The sequence below is a fragment of the Diuraphis noxia genome, unplaced genomic scaffold (assembly GCF_037042655.1).
Source record: "Diuraphis noxia isolate RWA-SAM2 unplaced genomic scaffold, SU_Dnox_SAM2 contig0003, whole genome shotgun sequence".
In the NCBI taxonomy this organism is placed as follows: domain Eukaryota; kingdom Metazoa; phylum Arthropoda; class Insecta; order Hemiptera; family Aphididae; genus Diuraphis; species Diuraphis noxia.
The window spans coordinates 29,344,155-29,362,665 of NW_028301713.1; the positions used below are offsets into that span (position 1 = coordinate 29,344,155).

Here is an 18,511-nt window from a genome sequence, read left to right on the forward strand (position 1 = left end):
TAAGAGAGGGTGGGATTACACAATTAAGGGGAGGTAGGGGTATATACAATTTTAGATTAGTAAGTCACGACACTAGGTTCGTTTTAGAAGCCTTCTGGGGTCACCAGGAATAGCGTTGGTAGATAGCTCAAAAATCAGAGGATTACGATGGCTGTGGAACTTGGAGTGTGTGCGTTTGTAGAAAGTTTTTGCGACGTTTTGGACTGTTGGGATAAATTTCCCATATAATATCTAAATGTCTAATCTATTTATACATTTTTGTATGGAGCTCATTATTAGTAGAATATAATTGTATTCTAAGAGAATATTTATAGAATAATATTTTATTCGAATAAATCGTTGTGAAAATTATTCGAATAATTATCTAGATAAAATTATGCCCAACTCTGGTCCTGACGCATGTTCTATATTATCTGTAAAACATGGGCGCTACGAAGACGCTATCGGAAGCTTGATAAATGCGCACTAGCGATACACACGTGTTGGATGTCCGAAAGTTGAACACGTACTGACAGTGTCTATTAATACTGTATTAAAAATTGTAAACTAAATTACTCTAATGGCAATATAAAATATGTATTAAATAAAATAAATTTGGAATATATATAACCGACAGACCGTCTCCATTCAGTATAGTTTTTGGCATGCAATGACTTATTTATTAATTCAAATTTTATACATCCATTATATTATAGTAGTGACTTAGTCAATTGCTAGGAACCTACCCTCTCGAATCCAAACCGTGCAGCTGAATGCTGAGCAGTTACCTGGTTACAAGGACAGAATAAGCCTTAAAATTACAACGTGCAAGTTTGATATCCAGAGTTTAATTCTGGAGGACCTTCTTAATAAAAATACTACCAAATGTGCGAAAAAAGAAGAGACAGATATTTTTAATCATCTTTAGACGACGCTACGCATACATTTGTTATTTCCGTTTTACAAGTGTGTATAACATATAGCAAATTTTACACTCGGCAAATCACGCCATTTTGTTCCGTTTGTTTAAAATTTACTGGATTAACCTTTTATAAAATGTAAAGGCAAGATCATTATCCGTGTATCGCTTAGACTTTTTATTATAGTTTAATTTTTTAACGAATATGAGTATTTTAAGTTAGATTAATAAAAAAAAAAATTTTAAAATATTCGTAACTTGTTTTAATATTAAAATTTAATAAAAAGTATATGCGATGTGCGATGCGCCGGATATTAGTCTTATCTTTAAATTTTATGAGAGGTCAATAATTCTCACAAATTTTACACTAACAGCAGAGCTTAAGCGCGTAGCTAGAAATTTCTTAGGGGGGCGGGGTTTTATTCAAAATCAAAACGATACACATAAAATTGATTACTTCACGTTATATTAAAATTTTTTATTTTAATAATTATAATTAATAATAATTTTAAAAAAAAAATGTATTTTTAATTAAACTAACTTTCAACTTTTTGAAGCTATAGAGTATCTATAATTATTTCGTCTGTGGTAGTGTGGTTACAACTAAATCCCAATGAATATGCAAAACTGGCAAAACTGCTAAACCGTTCAAGCGATTTTCACCAGTTGTGTTCCTCAAATATGTTTTTAAACACCATAATGATGAAAAAGATCTTTCACTGCTTGCGGTGGTTACTGGTAAAGTAAAGGTCGATGAACAGTAGGAAATATTTCTTCATTGCAATTAATGAAAGCTTCCGTAGCATTATTTTAAGGGTTTTTGTTTTTCATCTGTTGATGCCATATTATTGTAAACTCGCCAATTGCAGATACTTCATCAGGTTTTTAATACCTGAAGAATATGTCTTTAAAAGCTCTTTAAATTCAGTCTAATTTCTCTCATTTGCATTTATTAAACAAGTAAACTTATGGTTCAAAAATCTGTCGTTTAGTTGTTCACAAAACTTTTCCAAAAAAGGTATGAAAATTTAAATCCGAAAATAGACTTCAGGTGATTCTATTGAAGTGTTGAAATATTTAAACGATTTGTTCGGTTTATAACTATAGTCGGGGTATTGAAATTGTAATCCTCAATGACTCACATATTTTTTCAGCATCACTTATGTTATTATTTTAAATTCTTCTGCAGCATTAGCACCTACGCAACGAGCCAACGAACAACATTATCCGCAAGGTCCATTGATATGGACAAATCCATATCTATTGTTTTTGAAGTTGACGAGTTAATGGCATACTTAATGAAAACACTTTTGCAAGAATGTGTATGGAAAGTAGAGTTTTTCCTTGTTTTAAAAAGAAAAGTATATTGCTTACTTTTGAAGATGTTTCTCTATCTGTTGAAATATTTTCTAAAGAGTCAATTATTGAATCAAAAAGTTCCAAAAATATTAAATAATATCGCTTCATGCCGTTCGACCCATCTTGTTAGTTGTTAGGCATAACATTTTTAATTTTTTTTTTTTTTTTTGAATCTGAAGCAATCGCTAGACAGAATTTTGCAGAATAACCCGTCTTTTAGGCGTGTTAAAAAAAACTACAAACTGAATAATTCCAACAGCATTACGAATTGATTTTACATAACATGTATCAGCTGATAATATAGCTAAGTTTAATGAATGACTACAACAATGTGTTATAAATTATGTGGATGGTGGTCACTCTGTCTGATCTCCCCACTAATAATAAATACTTAGTAATTGTACTTTTTTTTTTTAAGTAGTAGCCAACGGGCAGCGTAGAACGCTGTTAGTCCTTAGCCCGTTTTTTATTAAAAATTTTTATTTTGTTATGTTGTGTTAAATCTTAAGTGTTAATGTCACCGTGCATCAACTACAGTATTTTATGAATAAACCGTTGTAATAAATTATAAATTATATATATTGTAATAAATCGTGTCGTGTTAGTTTCCAATTTACCAAACAACGAATCCATAACAAATGTATGTATAATGCTGATGGGCAAGATTGTTTTATTATTGCTTGCACTCCATTGAATAGCTCTTGCATAGCAGAAGCTCCATATCATACCCTCGGTCTCTGAGATACCTAATTTAAGTTAATTCCTAAATATCCAAGACATTCAAGTAAAACTTTCTCCACTCATATCTGTTACTTATCTGCTACAAATTGAAGAAAATCCTCTCTTACTTTATTAGTATCTTCGTCAAAACACCTAACGACCTAACACACTAAAAAAAATTGTTCTATCCCAGCTACATCAGTTGTTTCATCTGCCAGGATTGTAAAACATTTTAGAAACAAGCTTCTTAATTACTAAACTTATTTACTAACTATTTATAATTTCGTTTTGTATACCTTTTTTTTTCCTGTTTAAATCACTGCATGGAGGCCGAACTGTTTTCACATTGCTTAGCCCCCATGCAGCATCGTTTATTTATAAAAGTCATAAATTTATACAAGTAGAAGTAGTCATAACAGTTTTGAGATACCCATTCCTCAGTAACCTGGTATATATGCGAATACCCCAATCCTGTTATGACTTTACAAAATAATGCATCGTAAGTAGGGACAAGCAAGATTGACCCGCTATATCCCTCACAGCAGTTTTATACAGCAGTATATTTTTTTTAAATATTTTTATCCCTTCATATATCTTCTCGGGCCGACCGGGTCCGCCGCCCTAGACATCACGTTCTGACGCCTCTTCTCGGACCGGACTAGCCAGCCATCCTAGACATCTCGTACTGATGACATCTTCTCAAGCCGGCTTAGCCCGTCGCTTTCGAATCCCGTACTGACTTCATCTTTCAGCTCCTGTGGCTTGTCGAGCCCTCTCCTCCTCTTCCTTGACGGTGAGAATGTTTTCCACCATCTTGTAGAAGAGTCTGAGAGTCTCTTCAGCATCGCAGAGTACAAACGCCCTTTGATGGCCGTCTGCTGGCAGGTCTTCGAGTAGAGGACCACAGAGTATGTCGGGCACATCAGCTGTTGTTGGTGGATGCCCGAGGCGCTCAGAGAGGTCGGTTCGTAGACCGTTCCAGTTCTCGCAGAGGAACAAGGTGTGTTCTGCTGTATCCGAGGGACACTGGCAATGGACACACCTTGGGCTTGCGGCCCTGGCGAAGCGTTGCGGCCTTGGCGAAGCGATGCGGCCCTGGCGAAGCGAAAACGGCCCTGGCGAAGCGAACGTTTTGTATACCTATCAGGACTGATGTAAGTTGCATCTTTTCGAAGATTTTCAAAACAATTTTTTAATTCATCTTTACTATTCATACCTAAGACATAACATATTTTAATATTACTCCGAAATTTCACTCATTTTCGGATAGGAATAATCAATACAGAACTTAAATCAAATATCAATAGGACCACTGTATTTGTATCTCGATAAAACATTTAAACATATAAAGTATACCACAGCTGAGGGTGTCTTGTATTACTATACACCTGTAACACTCTCCCCCCCCCCCCATGTCTGTGCGTCTGATGGAGGTAAATATGATCGGCTGAGTGTAACCTTTACCATGTTACGGACTTGTAAAACAGAATCAACAAATGTCGAGTAGCTTCCTCTTGAGTCTTGATATCTTATCCATAGTGTTGGTATCACAAGCCAGTAGTTCGCGGTTGGTATCAAGGTGGGTATCCGATATATATATATATATATATACGTATATATATATCCACCTTGGTTGGTATAATAAATAATCAAATCAATACCCATAGGTCAGCGTTTCTCAACCTGTGGTACGCGTACCCCTGGGGGTACGTAAGAAGGTATGAGAGGGTACGTGAAAAAAAAAGCGTAATGGTGGAAAAAATTACAATTGGTGTATTTTAAATGGTTTGTAATTTGTTAAATATTTAATAATGTGGCACAGCTAGACGCTGGATTTTATCTTATCGGGTTACGTAACGTTGTTCAATACAATGTCAATCATTTGTCTATTAAAAACCCATTAACCATTTTTATCTCATATACATCACTCTCTGTTAGTTTGATATCGAAATCTATTCTAATAATTAGTCTGTCGCTTGATTTTAGTGTGTCCGTGTCACATACGACGTACATAAAAATCTTTCGTAATTATTATTTTTTGATATTTTATAATATTTTCGACTATGGATCATTGGTTAAAAACTGGTAGCTTTAGTAAAAAGAAAACTACAGAACCAACCGATTCTCAAGACGTGCCGTCATCGGTTACTAATCCAGCCGAAGAAAATCCTATGAAAAAATTACCACAGGTTAGTGATACTAAACTTCTTGTTCCACTCCCGGTAAAGATAAGGAAATATAGTGAAGATTATTTGTCACAAGGATTTTCATTCGTTATGATAGAAAATGTTCCTAGACCTGAATGTGTTGTTTGTGGAGAAGTACTATCTAATGGTAGTATGAAGCCTTCACTACTCACTCGTCATTTGAATACAAAACATTCAGATTTAAAGGACAAAAATGTTACTTTTTTCAAACGTTTACTAGAAAATAAAAATAAGTGCAATATGCACACCTACCTATCTTCAGGTAGTGCTAATGCAGATGCTCTTGAAGCATCTTTTCGAATTAGTTACCGTATTGCCAAAAGTGGTAAAAATCACACCATCGGTGAAAATTTGATTTTGCAAAGCATTAAAGAAGCAGTTTCTTGTATGTTCGAAAAAGACTATATCAATAAAATAAATTCTATCCCACTATCAAATGACACTGTCAGCCGTAGAATCAAAGATATTTCTAATGACATTGAGGAGACACTACTAAAAGGCATCAATGATAGTCAATTATTTTCCATTCAAGTTGATGAAAGTACTGATGTTGCACAATTAGCTGTTTTGTTAGTGATTGCAAAGTATTTGAAAGAAAATGAAAGCATAGAAGGGCTTTTGCTTTGTCATCCACTTACTGAACGCACAACAGGTGCAGATATTTTCCATGCTATTAACTCTTACTTCATCGATAAGAGAATAATGTGGTCAAAATGTTGTGGCTTAAGTACTGATGGTGGCAAGTCTATGTCAGGTTGTTACTCTGGTCTCCTTGCACGTGTCAAAGCAGTATCTCCCCTGGTAAAGTGGACTCATTGTTGCATTCATCGACAAGCTCTCGCATCGAAACCTTTATCTGTTGATTTGAAGGACGTTCTGGATGATTCTTGTAAAATAGTGAACTTCATCAAGTCTCGCCACACGAACTCCAGAATATTCTCAGCATTGTGCAAAGACATGGGCAGTCTTCACAAAACCCTCCTTCTTCATACTGAAGTTAGATGGTTATCACGAGGCAAAGTCCTTACTCGTTTGTTTGAACTTAGACATGAAGTACTAATGTTCTTTGAAGACCATCCTTTTCAGCTTTCATTAAAGTTTAATGACCATGAATGGCTTCAAAAACTTGCATATTTATCCGATATTTTTTTGAAATTAAATGATCTAAATTTGACTCTTCAAAACAGTACAACAGTAACAATATTCCAAGTTACTGACAAAATAGAATCTTTTGTTAAAAAGTTAGAGTTTTGGACGTCGTGTATTGAGAATAACCAACCAGAAATTTTTGAAACACTTCACGATTTTCTCTGCGAAACTGATATAAACCTATCGCAAGATATCAAAGTCCAAGTTGTTAAACATTTGAATGGACTCAAGGCGAGTTTTAATAAATACTTCCCAAAATGTGAAAAAGGAGACCACTGGATAGCATTCCCTTTCAGTGAAAAATATTTCGAATCTGCAGTTTTATCAGTACGAGAAAAAGAAAAACTTATTGAACTGAAGACGAATTCTTCACTTGAGGTAATATTTGAAAAAAAATCTCTCATCGCTTTTTGGGCTGACGTAAAAGAAGAGTATCCTGAGCTTTCAAACAAAGCATTTAATGTTCTGCTACCGTTCACGAGTACTGTATTGGTGGAGAAGGCCTTTTCGTCATACACGTACATTAAAAATAAGTATCGTAATAGACTCTCTGTGAGTTCAGATTTACGAGTTTACTTATCATCCGAGGAGCCAGATTTCAAAAAATTATGTGCCAGCAAACAAGCCCAAGAGTCATTAAAATTAAATTGTAAAATTTATATTACTTTTATATATATATACGTACATTGTATGGCTAATTAAATTAATTAATAAATATTATTTTTAAATTGTCCATCATCGAACTTATTTCATAATATCATATATGTGTTGTGTGTGGATATATAATAAATTGACATTTGGGGGTACATAAAGCAGTGGTGAGAGGTAAAGGGGTACGTAAATGAAAAAAGGTTGAGAAACGCTGCCATAGGTCATAGATAATAAATGAATTCATTTATTATCTATGCCATAGGTATTAGCAGCATAGATAATATTAGGTATATTATCTATGAGTAGCACCACGATGTAGATACTAGATAAAACGGTGTAGTCACTATCAATGATACGTATGAGAAATAAATGAGTACCATTTTTACGGCAGTTTAGTTACAGAATTGTCCACCAGGAAGAGCTAAGAAGGCCGATTTGAAAATATTTTATAAGCAATATTGTCTATTTAAGTATATTTGTTTTGAATAATATACATATTATTAACAAATTGATGAACATTGTTTATTTATATTTTATTATTATATAGTACCACACTACCTATAGTAGAAATATAACCCACACCTACCTAAAACTAGTAAAACTTATTATTTTTAAACATTTTTCATATTGTGCTAATATGCCCAACAAATGTTTTGTTCCCGCATGCAAGTCTGGTTACTTAAGTAATACTAAAATATTAAAATCAGCAGTGAAGAATGTACCAGCCATGTTCCATCCACCACAAGTAACACTTACCCGATAGTTATTGTTTTGTTTTAAATAATAATAATATTTTGTATACTTAATTATGTACTGTAACATACCTCTAACGAAACTTAACATTTACAAACTTAATATTTTCAGCTTGAACTTACTATTGTACAAACAGTTAAATCAGAAAAGTTACATAAAAACATGGTCAACACAGTTTTAGATGAGCTAGAATCATCTAGTAACATTGTGAAGATAGGATGCTCTGACCATGTCCATAAAAAAGAATTGACAATAGCTGTAGTAACATTCTATTTAATTTGTAGGATGCATTTTATCAGTGCTGAAAAAAAAAGAAGCGAAAACAGCTTAATAAATTAGCAAAACTAGGTTAGGTATCTATTCAATAATTTTTATATTTTTTAAATTAAAGATTAAACAAAGAAAATACTAGTTGTACATAATATTATGTATCTACCCCCATATCTACGAGGTATCTGTATGTCCCTGGGTTGTTTTTTAGTTTAATCAACAGTAAAAATATATTAACATTGTTAGATTTATTAAGTTATTTTTAAGGAAAAAATAACAAAGAAAAAGGTAACTAATTAGGTAACAAAGTAATGCATTTATTTACCAATGCATATTGTTCTTCCAGTAAAAGTGGTCGTGACTCGAGAGAGGAATAGAGAATCCTTCCATTCTTCACTTTAGTTATTATTTTTACGTCAATAGTATTAAATAGTATTATAAATTATAATATTATAAAGTGCATATTTGATTATATTTATTATAAATTTGAATGAATATTGAATACTGAAGTCTGAAATTTTAAAACTTTACCGTGGATAATACGCAAAACGGCATTATAATACGGCCTTCTCTATAGCAGCCGGTTGTTGATCGGCCTTTTTAGCGCTACCTGGCGGAAGGCGCGCAAACCAAAGTGCAGTCAGATATGGACTCACTTTTGAGCTCGAGTGACTACACCGTTTTATCTACATGCTACATCGTGAGTAGCACTGTAAAAGGGTATGTCACTTGGTTCAATTAAACTAAACCAAATACTATTATTACCAAACCAATAGCTTCTGGAATTTTGTACAAGATAATGTATGATCAGTGCTTGAATTAGAAAATAAAAGAATGCAAAAGTATAAAAAAATATACGTCCTCTAGAATTTAAACGTCAAATTGCTATGACGGGGGAGAAGGGCAAATCCTCCTATACTCCACCATTCATCATCACATTTTACAGCAATAAAAAATATTCCTTTTTATTTAGAAATTAAAAACATAAAAATATTTTATTAATATATAAAAATTAAAATTCACATGTTTGTCTCATTTTGTTTGTCATTTTCTTTCCTCTTTTTTTTTTTCGATTTTAATTCAACTTTTTACATATTGGTCTGGTTAAAACAATTAAACGGGTGGTCCAACACAACTAATAACGCTATTTGTTCAGAGATTAAAGCGTTTAACCTTAAAGTGTTATTATATTGTTCATATAACAAAATGATCTTTCACACTCAGTTGAAGATATAGCAATAGTTGAAATCGTAGTTAGTAGTGGATTTAATATAGCTATTTTAGAGGAATCTTTTAAGTTTTCAAATAAGTGGTCAACTTTATGTACTGACTAGTGACCTGAGACAACAAATCTATAAATTTAAATATGCATATAATTATTGAGTTTGGTTTTGATAAATGTATTATTATTTATTATTAAAAACATACTTGATAATCAGTATACTTGGTATTTGCGTGTAATGTTCTAAGAGTGCTCAGAAATAGAAAAACTACAGTAAAAGTAGTAATTAATACTTCAATACTTGTTTTTGTGAAATACAATATAATTCAAATGAAATGATACTTTGATATTATACGAAAAGCTTTCGCATCAATGCATACTACAGACAACAAATGGTACTATCAATAACAGTTATCACTAACTTATTTAAATAATTTAAATGAATAAAAAAAACAAAAATTTAGTTATATTTATTATTTGTAAGATTAATATTATTTTTTTATAAATGAATTAAAGGATTTACAGAAAATGTATAAATTAAATCTTGCATATACACATACAAATTATTATTTACAAAGTTTTTGATTTCTTTTTGTAAAAACATATCAGTAGAAACCAAATGAATTAATGTTGTAGTAGGATATAAATATTCTAATATTTATCGAAATTATTCGCCAACTTCCATAGGTGTAATATGATTATCGGACACCAACCCTGAAGAGTCTCTTTGAATCGTATCATAAATAGCACTTAAATCTGGTGTGTTTTTAATTTGACATACAAAGTCACTCATATGTGGATTTTTATCTAAAAAAATATATATATATATAAATATCAGAGATTAATAATAATAATACTACAACACAAAGAAATTTATTTATTTATTTAGGTATATTATTTTGAAGATACCAAATTTTTCAAAATTACTCTTATAATACATACTTAGAATATAATATATTAGAAATGTATATTTTATTTAGTATTAGAAAAAAAGAAACTCTTGAAAAAAAATTTAATTTACCAGAATCGGGTATAGTTTGTAGATGAACAACTGCTCGCATAGCAGATCTCTTAAGTTCTTCCATTTTTTCAAACTCTTGTTTCACTGAGTTTGCTTTAATTTTTAATAAACATGTTTGTTTTAAAGGTTCAACAATTTTATCCAATCCTAAAAAGAAAATATTTTTATATCATTTAATGGTTAAAGGCAGAATTAAGCAACTAACTTTGTAATACAGCGCTTGGTACGATTTGAGCCATTCTTGAAACCATTAGGTATGTGAGCATTTTGATGTCATAATGATCACGAAGTCCATTCTCCAAATAATTAAGATATTCGAATATATCTAAACGGTCTAAACATGAGTCCAACAGTGTATACATACATTCAAAAGCTGCCTTTCTTATATCTAACCCATCATCAACAGTATGCTTAAATGGACCCATTTCAACTTCTCGTATGAGTTCTTTCTAAAATTCACATGATTAGTATAAAAATTTAATTTTTAAAGGAACGTTGCACCTGCATGTGTGTTGTCTCAGTGTTACACACATGATTTCAAAAAGATCATACATTACTTAAAAATAATATCAATAAAAGCCTACAGGGGCACTAGATAATAAATTTTATAATTGGTAAATTCATTCTAATATCTCACTATTGCAAATGATGAACAAAAATTTGCATTGTTGAAAGTGTGTAAAACGACAGAGACATCGCACATGGGTGTGTTTTCTTGAATTTTAAATTCAAAATATAAACAAATACCTTCACAATGGTTTCAGCGTATAGTTTAGGGAGAACAGTGTCGAGTAGATCCCTGACCAACGACGGCTTATTATGTGCAGCTGAATTAAAAGCAATTAATGTTACTCGTCTAACATTTATATCTGGATCAGTAAGAGCACTTAAAAACTGATCCATATTCTGTCTAAGCAACATGTCGATTGGTTGAGGTTGATCAGATATGGTGAATTTAACAGCCGTCAATAATGTGGTTCTCATAAGTGCAGATGAAGAGGATAGTGATGATTGCAAGTTTGGCAATAAATTGTATGGATCTATTAATGTAAGTTTTCCTAAACATTCAGCAACCACATTACGTGAACCTTCTTCTGTACATTCACAGTGTTTAAACAGTTGTTGCCAAATAGCTGGGACAAAAGGTTTCAGGTTTTCAATACCATTAGGTGTAGACGACTCAAATGTGATAATCTAAAAGTTACCAAACCAATGATTATTAAATATTAAAAATTATATTTTTAAGTACAAATTACCTCTTTTAAGGAATGTAATAATAAATATTGACGTTTAGGTTGCAAATCAATCTCTCTTAATATGAATGGCAAATATTGTTCCAAATTTCCAATAGAAATGCTACCTAAGCTGTAACTTGCTGATGATTTTATTTCTTCAGAATTTGACAAAAATGATTGCAATATAGTTTCCTTCAAGTTAACTACAGAACTTAAATCTCTGTAATTGATTTAGACAAACATAAAAATTGTAATATTAAAAATAAAAATAAATAAAAAAACATACATGTGTCTTCCAACTTCACCAATTACTAGCAACGAAAAAATATGTTGTTGGTCGTTTGTTGGATTAATTAATTCGGACATGAAACTGTTTATAATACCCATTGCTTGAGTTGGCTGTGTGGCTGTTAGTGCTGCTACACACTTGGCTAATGAATGGTAAGCCTAAATATTTTTAATGTTATTTGTTTATTAGTGTCACAAACCAATTATTATTATTTATATTAAATAATACTTGTTTATGTAAAGTTAGAGCTGGAGTACCAACTGGCTGAGCCATCAATGGTGATATTAAAAGTGTTACTAACTCTTGATAACCAAACTGTGGAACATTTGTAGCAACCAAGGATTGGAAGAATAATAAAATAGCATTCAAGGCAGCACCTTGCAGTAACGGAGATTTAGTTAAAGTCATAATTTCTGGCATAATTATGTTAGAAGAATATGACATAGCCAACGGTTGGATTTTTATTATTGTTGTAAGTAAAGAAAGTGTTAACTGAGCAATATGTAAATCTGATTCATTAATTAACTGTGGTAATTCAACGAGTATCTAAAACGAAATGTGTAAAAGTTAAAATAATATTTACAAATATAAAACAATACAAAATATTATTTTAGGGACTTACCTTTTTTAGTAAATCAGCAGAAAAATCGGCATGAAAATTATTTAGCAACATATTAAGTAAAGTTAAAGTACTCAATTTCAATGCTCTCTGATTTTTTCGAAGGAAAGATGCCAAAATTAATACACCGTCAGTCTAAAAGATAATATTTTAATATTATATATGAGTAAATTCAAAAATTGTAAATTAATTAAATTTTACCAGAATAGAAGTCAAATCAATTTTCAATGGTGACCCAGCAACTTTAATGAGTGCTTTAACAGTAGTAAGTCTAGTAATTTCATTGCGCAAACGATCCAAGAATATAGGTAAACACACTTGCAACTCAGCTTGTAAAACATCACCTAAATTGCATATTATTTGTCCCATACAAGAAATTGAGCGTTCCTTTACTTCTTGGTCAATATCTGATGTTTTTAAACGAGCGTATGTGCAATTATACAACGGTACAGCGTATACCATAAAATTGAATTCTAATTTATTTTCTGATGAAACAAAATAAAATTATGAAATTATATACTTATTTAAATATATATATATATTTCTGTTTTTACCTAAAGGACGAATGACTTTGACCATTTCCTGTAGAACAATTAGTGCTTCTGCAGTGATTTTATAAAATGGATCACCAACTGCAGTTATAATGGGTGGAATTAATTGTTCTACCCAAGGATGAAAGATTTCAGGAGCATGTGATGTCAACACGCAATAAATAAATGTTAATGTATCAATTTTCATGTTGCTGCTAGACTTTTTGTCACTAAAAATTATAAGTTATTAAATAATAAAAAAATAAAAATGAGAAATATAAATAAATAATACCTTAGAGAATATTGAATTCCAGGGATCAAAGTTCCTATATGGTTGGTAAGAGCACCGGGTAGAACAATGACAAGTTCTTTCAACAAAGCTAAACAGTCAGTACGAGTTTTAACACTACGCTCTTTCATTTGAGTATGTATAGCTCTAACAATTGCAGGAACCTATACACATTTTTTTTATATAATAAATTATTTATAATATGTCTATTGTTTTATCATTATTTAACTTACTTGGGATTGAAGAAGGTACATAGCTGAATCCTCATCAGCCATATCAGCTGTTGTATTACTACTAGTCAACTTTGTTTGTTTCAACAATGTCATGTACACATGTAATATGTCACTTTTAACAGTTTCTTCTCTTTCTAAAATATTAGTGAAAATATATTTAACAATTATTATTCCGACAAAAATATAAAAAATATGATTACCTTTAAATCTCTGTATCAATGATTTTGATACATTTCTATACATATCTGCAATCAAATCCTTTCTGGTTATAATTATACCTTCCAAACATTTGGCAGCTGACCTCCGAACCTTCCAACTCATATCATCATCATCTGAATAATCATCTTCTATATCTTCATCTTCTAAATCTTCACCATCAGTAGTATCCATACAATTTTCATCACCATTTTCACCATTGTCATCATAATTATAATTTGGATCATATGCTAAATACTCCAAGCATAGCTTAATTATATCATTAGTATAAGCTGCAGTTTCACTGGGACAACGGTTAACAAAAGCATCAAAGGCTTGTAAACAGTATTCACGTAATTCATCATCTTCTGCAGAATTCTCCACTAAAGGTCCTTGTATTAATGGGACAACACGATCAACATGAACTCCAAAACGATGGCCCGCTTGACGACTGCATTATAATAAAATATACATAAGTTCAAATGGAGAAATTTAAAAATATATACTAAGTTTTACCATATAGCTGCTATACACTGTATAGATGTTTTAGACCTTGCTGCTGGTTGTTGTATTGTTAAATCATTAACTAAATAGTCAATAAGTTTGATATATAGTAATTGATTACATGACAACACTAGATGGCCTAGCGCAACAATAGTTCTGTAATGATAAATTATAAATAATATTTTATTATAATAATATTAAAATTACCTAAAACAGTATATAACACTTAACATTAAACAAATAAATTTATAATTTTTATGCTCAACAGAACATGTGAAGCTCTATTAAGCACTTGTAAGACAGAGACAACACTGCGAGTATCACATCCTCTTAACACGTTGACTGCCATGCAGCCAGCGGCGTCTGTATAAAAATAATTAGGTATTGATAATTTTTAAACCGCTGGCTACTGCACCATATCATTCATAAGAGGCCATATGGCCACAGGCTGCCGTAAATTAATTTGGATCTATATTATTAACTTTTCAGTGACGCTACAATAATGATCTTGAAACTACACTGTGACGTAGTGGGAATAATTGCAATTTTTTTGATGTAATAAACATAATTTTAACATTTTTTTTTGTATTTTTAATTTTTTTTCAAATTCAAAATTATATACAGGGTGATTGATTTATCAAACAACACTCATTATTTAAAAAAGGATGGACTTTTTTCAAAATATTTTTTTACATAGTTTCAAGTTATTAAAAAACCAATGTTTTTATTGAAAATTATATTATTAAATATTTTTTATCCTTATCATTTTTTAATTAAATATTACAATTAAAAACTGGAAAAGCTATAGAATTTGATTGAGTTAGACCCTTAATTCATAAAACACGCAGGGTGTTATAGTCAAAGTATGGATCTCAAAATCCTATTCAGCCTTCATGAGTACCTTTTAAGAAAAACAAGATTCTATAGATACTTTAACTATTCACACCTACACCTAACAACTAAATATATATTTGAATATTCATATCATACATATTCATTATATTATAAATAAATATTATTTATGATATATTACACTTATAGAACAGATATATTCTAGGATATCAATACAGTTATTAATTTATTTATCATTCACTAGATTTTATTTGAATCAAATGAAAAACTATGAGTACCGAATTACTAAGTAATTGATCAGGTCATTGATCACATAATTTTTGCTTAGCATAAAGGTGGGTATCAAATTCTCTTTCTATCTAACACTTATTAAATAAATTTTAAATGACTTTTTTCTTTTTCTTTTAAATCATTAAGATCTGAACTATCTAAAATTCAGAACAAATTTTAATATTTTTTAAATATATGACTCGTTGTATGATGTGCAGTACACCGTTACAATTATCCATTTATCTTTCCTTTACTGAAATATATCAATAATTATGTAGTGTAGATGTTGATTTCAGAATATATATAAATATATATTACCACATTTCAATTTTCTGCTTATGTCTAATAATAATGATTATTGATTACATTTATATGGCATATTGTTAGGAAACGTGTTAACCATCCTGGTTTGTGCAATCATGTTTGTATTTTTCTTCATAATTAATATGTAGATAAATTATCATAATAGATAAACTAAATTATTTATTATTTATAATTAGATCAATGCTATTCAAGAGCTAAAAAAGAATATATTACCCAAGTGTTTTTACTTTGTTTGAATAATTTTAGGGGTTTTAGGTGTAACATTGATTATAATAAATTTTAATAAATGGCTGTTTAAATATGTTTTTGTGAGAAATTTTGCTAACACATAAAAATGTCATCTATTTTTAATTGAACAATAATCATATTTATATTTACTTTTTAAAAATAGATTTAAAAAAAATATCTTAATATATATATAAATCTCATGTCACAATGTTTGTCCTCAATGGACTCCTAAACCACTTAAACGATTTTGATGAAATTTTTTACACCGCGTGTAATTTGGTCCAACTTAAAAGATAGGATAGTTTTTATTTCAAATTTTTTAATACATTAAATATTTTAATTAACTTTTTAATAAATTTGTATGATTGCATGGTGTATTTCGGGTTTTTCCGTGGCCGACCGCGATAATATCTATCTGTAACCTGACCTTTTTTCTATTGTATGTGTTTTATCGTCGGTGGCGTGTAGATATGAATTGTTCCGAGAATTATCGCCATAATACGTGTAGATATGAATTGTTAATACAGCCAACAACCAAAAATATTGTGCACCAATTAGTTTTAAGTTAAATTAAAATTATTATTATATGAATACATTATATTTATATTAATTTGACATACTCAATAGTTTACTATGCTCTATGATTTCCAAAACCACTAATAAACTACAAATAAAAAAAAATATATTTTCTCATAGGTACGTAATAACCTATTAATAATTATTATTATTAATAAATAAGAGAACGAGACATAGCCACAGTAGAAGCACAGGAACAATAATTTCAATTTATACATGTAAGTAATATCACAAACTTTTGTTAATTAATATATCAATGAGAAAATGGCACAAAGCTCCCCATACTTTTTCAATAATTATACAAACATTTTTATATTATTTTTATTTAACCTCCATTGAAAATTATTTTTGACTTTTCACTTATTATTTCAATGTGCTATGATAACATGTTTTTCAGTTCCTCTTTCTAATATTTAAACGATTAAATTATTATTTTCAGTTAATAAATTAATTAATAAATTAATTAATAAACAACCCCTTCTCCCATTCAATCCAGTGAATTTGTATACCAACATCAACATTTTCGTCTTTGTTAGTAAATAATTTCATTGTACTAAAGGGTTATAGTAGTAGAAAGTCAAATAAGGAGATCACCATATTTTTTTACAAATACCATCTGTGTGAAAAAGCATAGTGGACTCCGTGACTGATGTTCTCTTATTGTTCCTCTTAGATTGTTTACTATAATGTAATATAACAAAAACTTTAGCCACAGCAACGTGTGGCCGGGTCAGCTAGTATATATATAAAATAATTCTACTTAGGTATGACATAAATGGTCATCACAAACTAAAAAATTGTTTAAAATGTAATAAAAAGAATGTATTAAATGTTTTCAGTTGTTACCTTTTTCTTACTGCTTGGCGAGAAGAATTAAGTTGAGGCAATAATGATTTTAGTATACCACTATGAAAATCTAGTAATAATGATCCAAATCTTGATAGTAAGTCAGCAAGTATGTCTAAAGCTTCTAACTGTACAGATACATCTTGCTGTAAATGAAATTACTTCATTAATTGTGTATTCCAAGAAAAATATTTAAACTATTACCTTTTCAATAGCACTAGTCAATTTTCCAGTAATTCTCCGGCACACATTTGCTGCTAATGCAGTATTAGTGATTGGCAGCTCACTTATAACAGTCTTTAATCCAATACTGCAAATGTCTCTCAATTGTTCATTTTCAGATATCATATTTGTACAAAGTGCATCAACAATAGTTTCCACTTGGTTTTCTTTTACTTTATTAACAAGTGGACCCAAACTGAAATTAAGTAGATTAAGATTCAATGAAGTTATATCACTTATTTTTTAAAATTATTAATGTAATTTATTAAAGCTATGAATAGTTATTAAGTTCAACCAACCAAATTTCAGTACCTATATTATTATATTAATAACTTATTTATAATGCTAATGCTTCAAAAATTGGTAGTTATATAAATGAAATATGAATATAATATACCTACACAGGCACTTAATAGTTAATAATCAATAGTTGAAACCTACCATTTAACTGCGAGATTTTGAACTTCACCATTTTTGTCTTCCAGCAACCTTAGCAGCATTTTCACTACTTTGCGTTCGGAATCATCGTCTAGTTTAATACTGTCTTTCTGCAACTCTGACATCAGATCGTTGGTAGCCATAAACCGGAAGTCTTTGTCACTGGAAGTCATCTAAAACAACCACAAGCACAGAGATCAGCATTTACCAACAGGTAACTAGCAACTGTTAATGGGCAGTCTAAAGATTTTTAAACGGTTTCACTTACTTTTTCGAGCAAATGAGCGATTTGATACGACACGTTAGCCATGGTTTTGTAGTCAATCGTTACGCTAATAAAACCGAAAAGACAATAGTATTACTGAACGAGTATTAAATATTAATCACACATGAACACGAGTTAAAATTAAAATTCCATTACACACAATTTGTGAATTTGAATTGTAATTTGGAATTACGATTTTACGACAACGGACAAAACATAAAATGATCGGAGTAAAACTAGTCGCGTAAAAAAACAACCACGGATGCGGCAACTCCGGCAAGTGAAAAATAAAAATTAACTTTTTTGTGTTGTATGAAAATTGATTACGATTTTATAATCTCCCAGA

At 30.5% G+C, this 18,511-nt stretch overlaps 3 protein-coding genes across 4 annotated transcripts; 1 reads left to right on the forward strand and 2 right to left on the reverse strand.

Annotated features, from left to right (window-relative positions):
* Positions 1 to 3,292: 3,292 nt before the first annotated feature.
* LOC149057183 (uncharacterized) lies at positions 3,293 to 8,669 on the reverse strand. 2 transcript variants are annotated; one of them, XM_089224563.1, is made up of 3 exons: positions 8,333 to 8,669; positions 7,860 to 8,038; positions 3,293 to 4,193 (listed from the first exon to the last, which is right to left on the reverse strand). In XM_089224563.1, exon 3 carries the CDS (start codon positions 4,189 to 4,191, stop codon positions 3,649 to 3,651), a length of 543 nt encoding a protein of 180 aa, XP_089080689.1. In that variant the 5' UTR covers positions 4,192 to 4,193; positions 7,860 to 8,038; positions 8,333 to 8,669; the 3' UTR covers positions 3,293 to 3,648. The 2 variants fall into 2 exon arrangements, with proteins under 2 accessions (XP_089080689.1, XP_089080691.1); XM_089224565.1 differs by lacking the exon at positions 7,860 to 8,038.
* Positions 5,041 to 8,076, forward strand: LOC149057184 (zinc finger BED domain-containing protein 5-like). The gene is made up of 2 exons (XM_089223340.1): positions 5,041 to 6,885; positions 7,849 to 8,076. Exons 1-2 carry the CDS (start codon positions 5,041 to 5,043, stop codon positions 8,074 to 8,076), a joined length of 2,073 nt encoding a protein of 690 aa, XP_089079466.1.
* A 1,004-nt stretch (positions 8,670 to 9,673) lies between the features above and the next one.
* Cand1 (Cullin-associated and neddylation-dissociated 1) lies at positions 9,674 to 18,450 on the reverse strand. The gene is made up of 18 exons (XM_089224177.1): positions 18,169 to 18,450; positions 17,904 to 18,073; positions 17,445 to 17,658; positions 17,241 to 17,386; positions 14,157 to 14,300; positions 13,646 to 14,091; positions 13,446 to 13,579; positions 13,216 to 13,376; positions 12,948 to 13,153; positions 12,595 to 12,878; positions 12,397 to 12,528; positions 12,003 to 12,320; positions 11,772 to 11,932; positions 11,507 to 11,705; positions 10,998 to 11,444; positions 10,456 to 10,699; positions 10,251 to 10,397; positions 9,674 to 10,036 (listed from the first exon to the last, which is right to left on the reverse strand). Exons 1-18 carry the CDS (start codon positions 18,208 to 18,210, stop codon positions 9,897 to 9,899), a joined length of 3,735 nt encoding a protein of 1,244 aa, XP_089080303.1. The 5' UTR covers positions 18,211 to 18,450; the 3' UTR covers positions 9,674 to 9,896.
* Between the last annotated feature and the right edge of the window lie 61 nt (positions 18,451 to 18,511).

What these genes read in the sequence shown, in the direction of transcription:
- LOC149057184 (XM_089223340.1), top strand. Translation starts at nt 5,041, where the DNA reads ATGGATCATTGGTTAAAAACTGGTAGCTTTAGTAAAAAGAAAACTACA. An exon ending in AGTATCGTAATAGACTCTCT is followed by an intron (nt 6,886 to 7,848) that starts GTGAGTTCAGAT and finishes TAATATTTTCAG; the next exon opens with CTTGAACTTACTATTGTACA.
- LOC149057183 (XM_089224565.1), bottom strand. Translation starts at nt 4,191, where the DNA reads ATGAATAGTAAAGATGAATTAAAAAATTGTTTTGAAAATCTTCGAAAA.
- Cand1 (XM_089224177.1), bottom strand. Translation starts at nt 18,210, where the DNA reads ATGGCTAACGTGTCGTATCAAATCGCTCATTTGCTCGAAAAA. An exon ending in TGACTAGTGCTATTGAAAAG is followed by an intron (nt 17,387 to 17,444) that starts GTAATAGTTTAA and finishes TTTCATTTACAG; the next exon opens with CAAGATGTATCTGTACAGTT. An exon ending in GGTGAAGTTGGAAGACACAT is followed by an intron (nt 11,706 to 11,771) that starts GTATGTTTTTTT and finishes AATCAATTACAG; the next exon opens with AGATTTAAGTTCTGTAGTTA.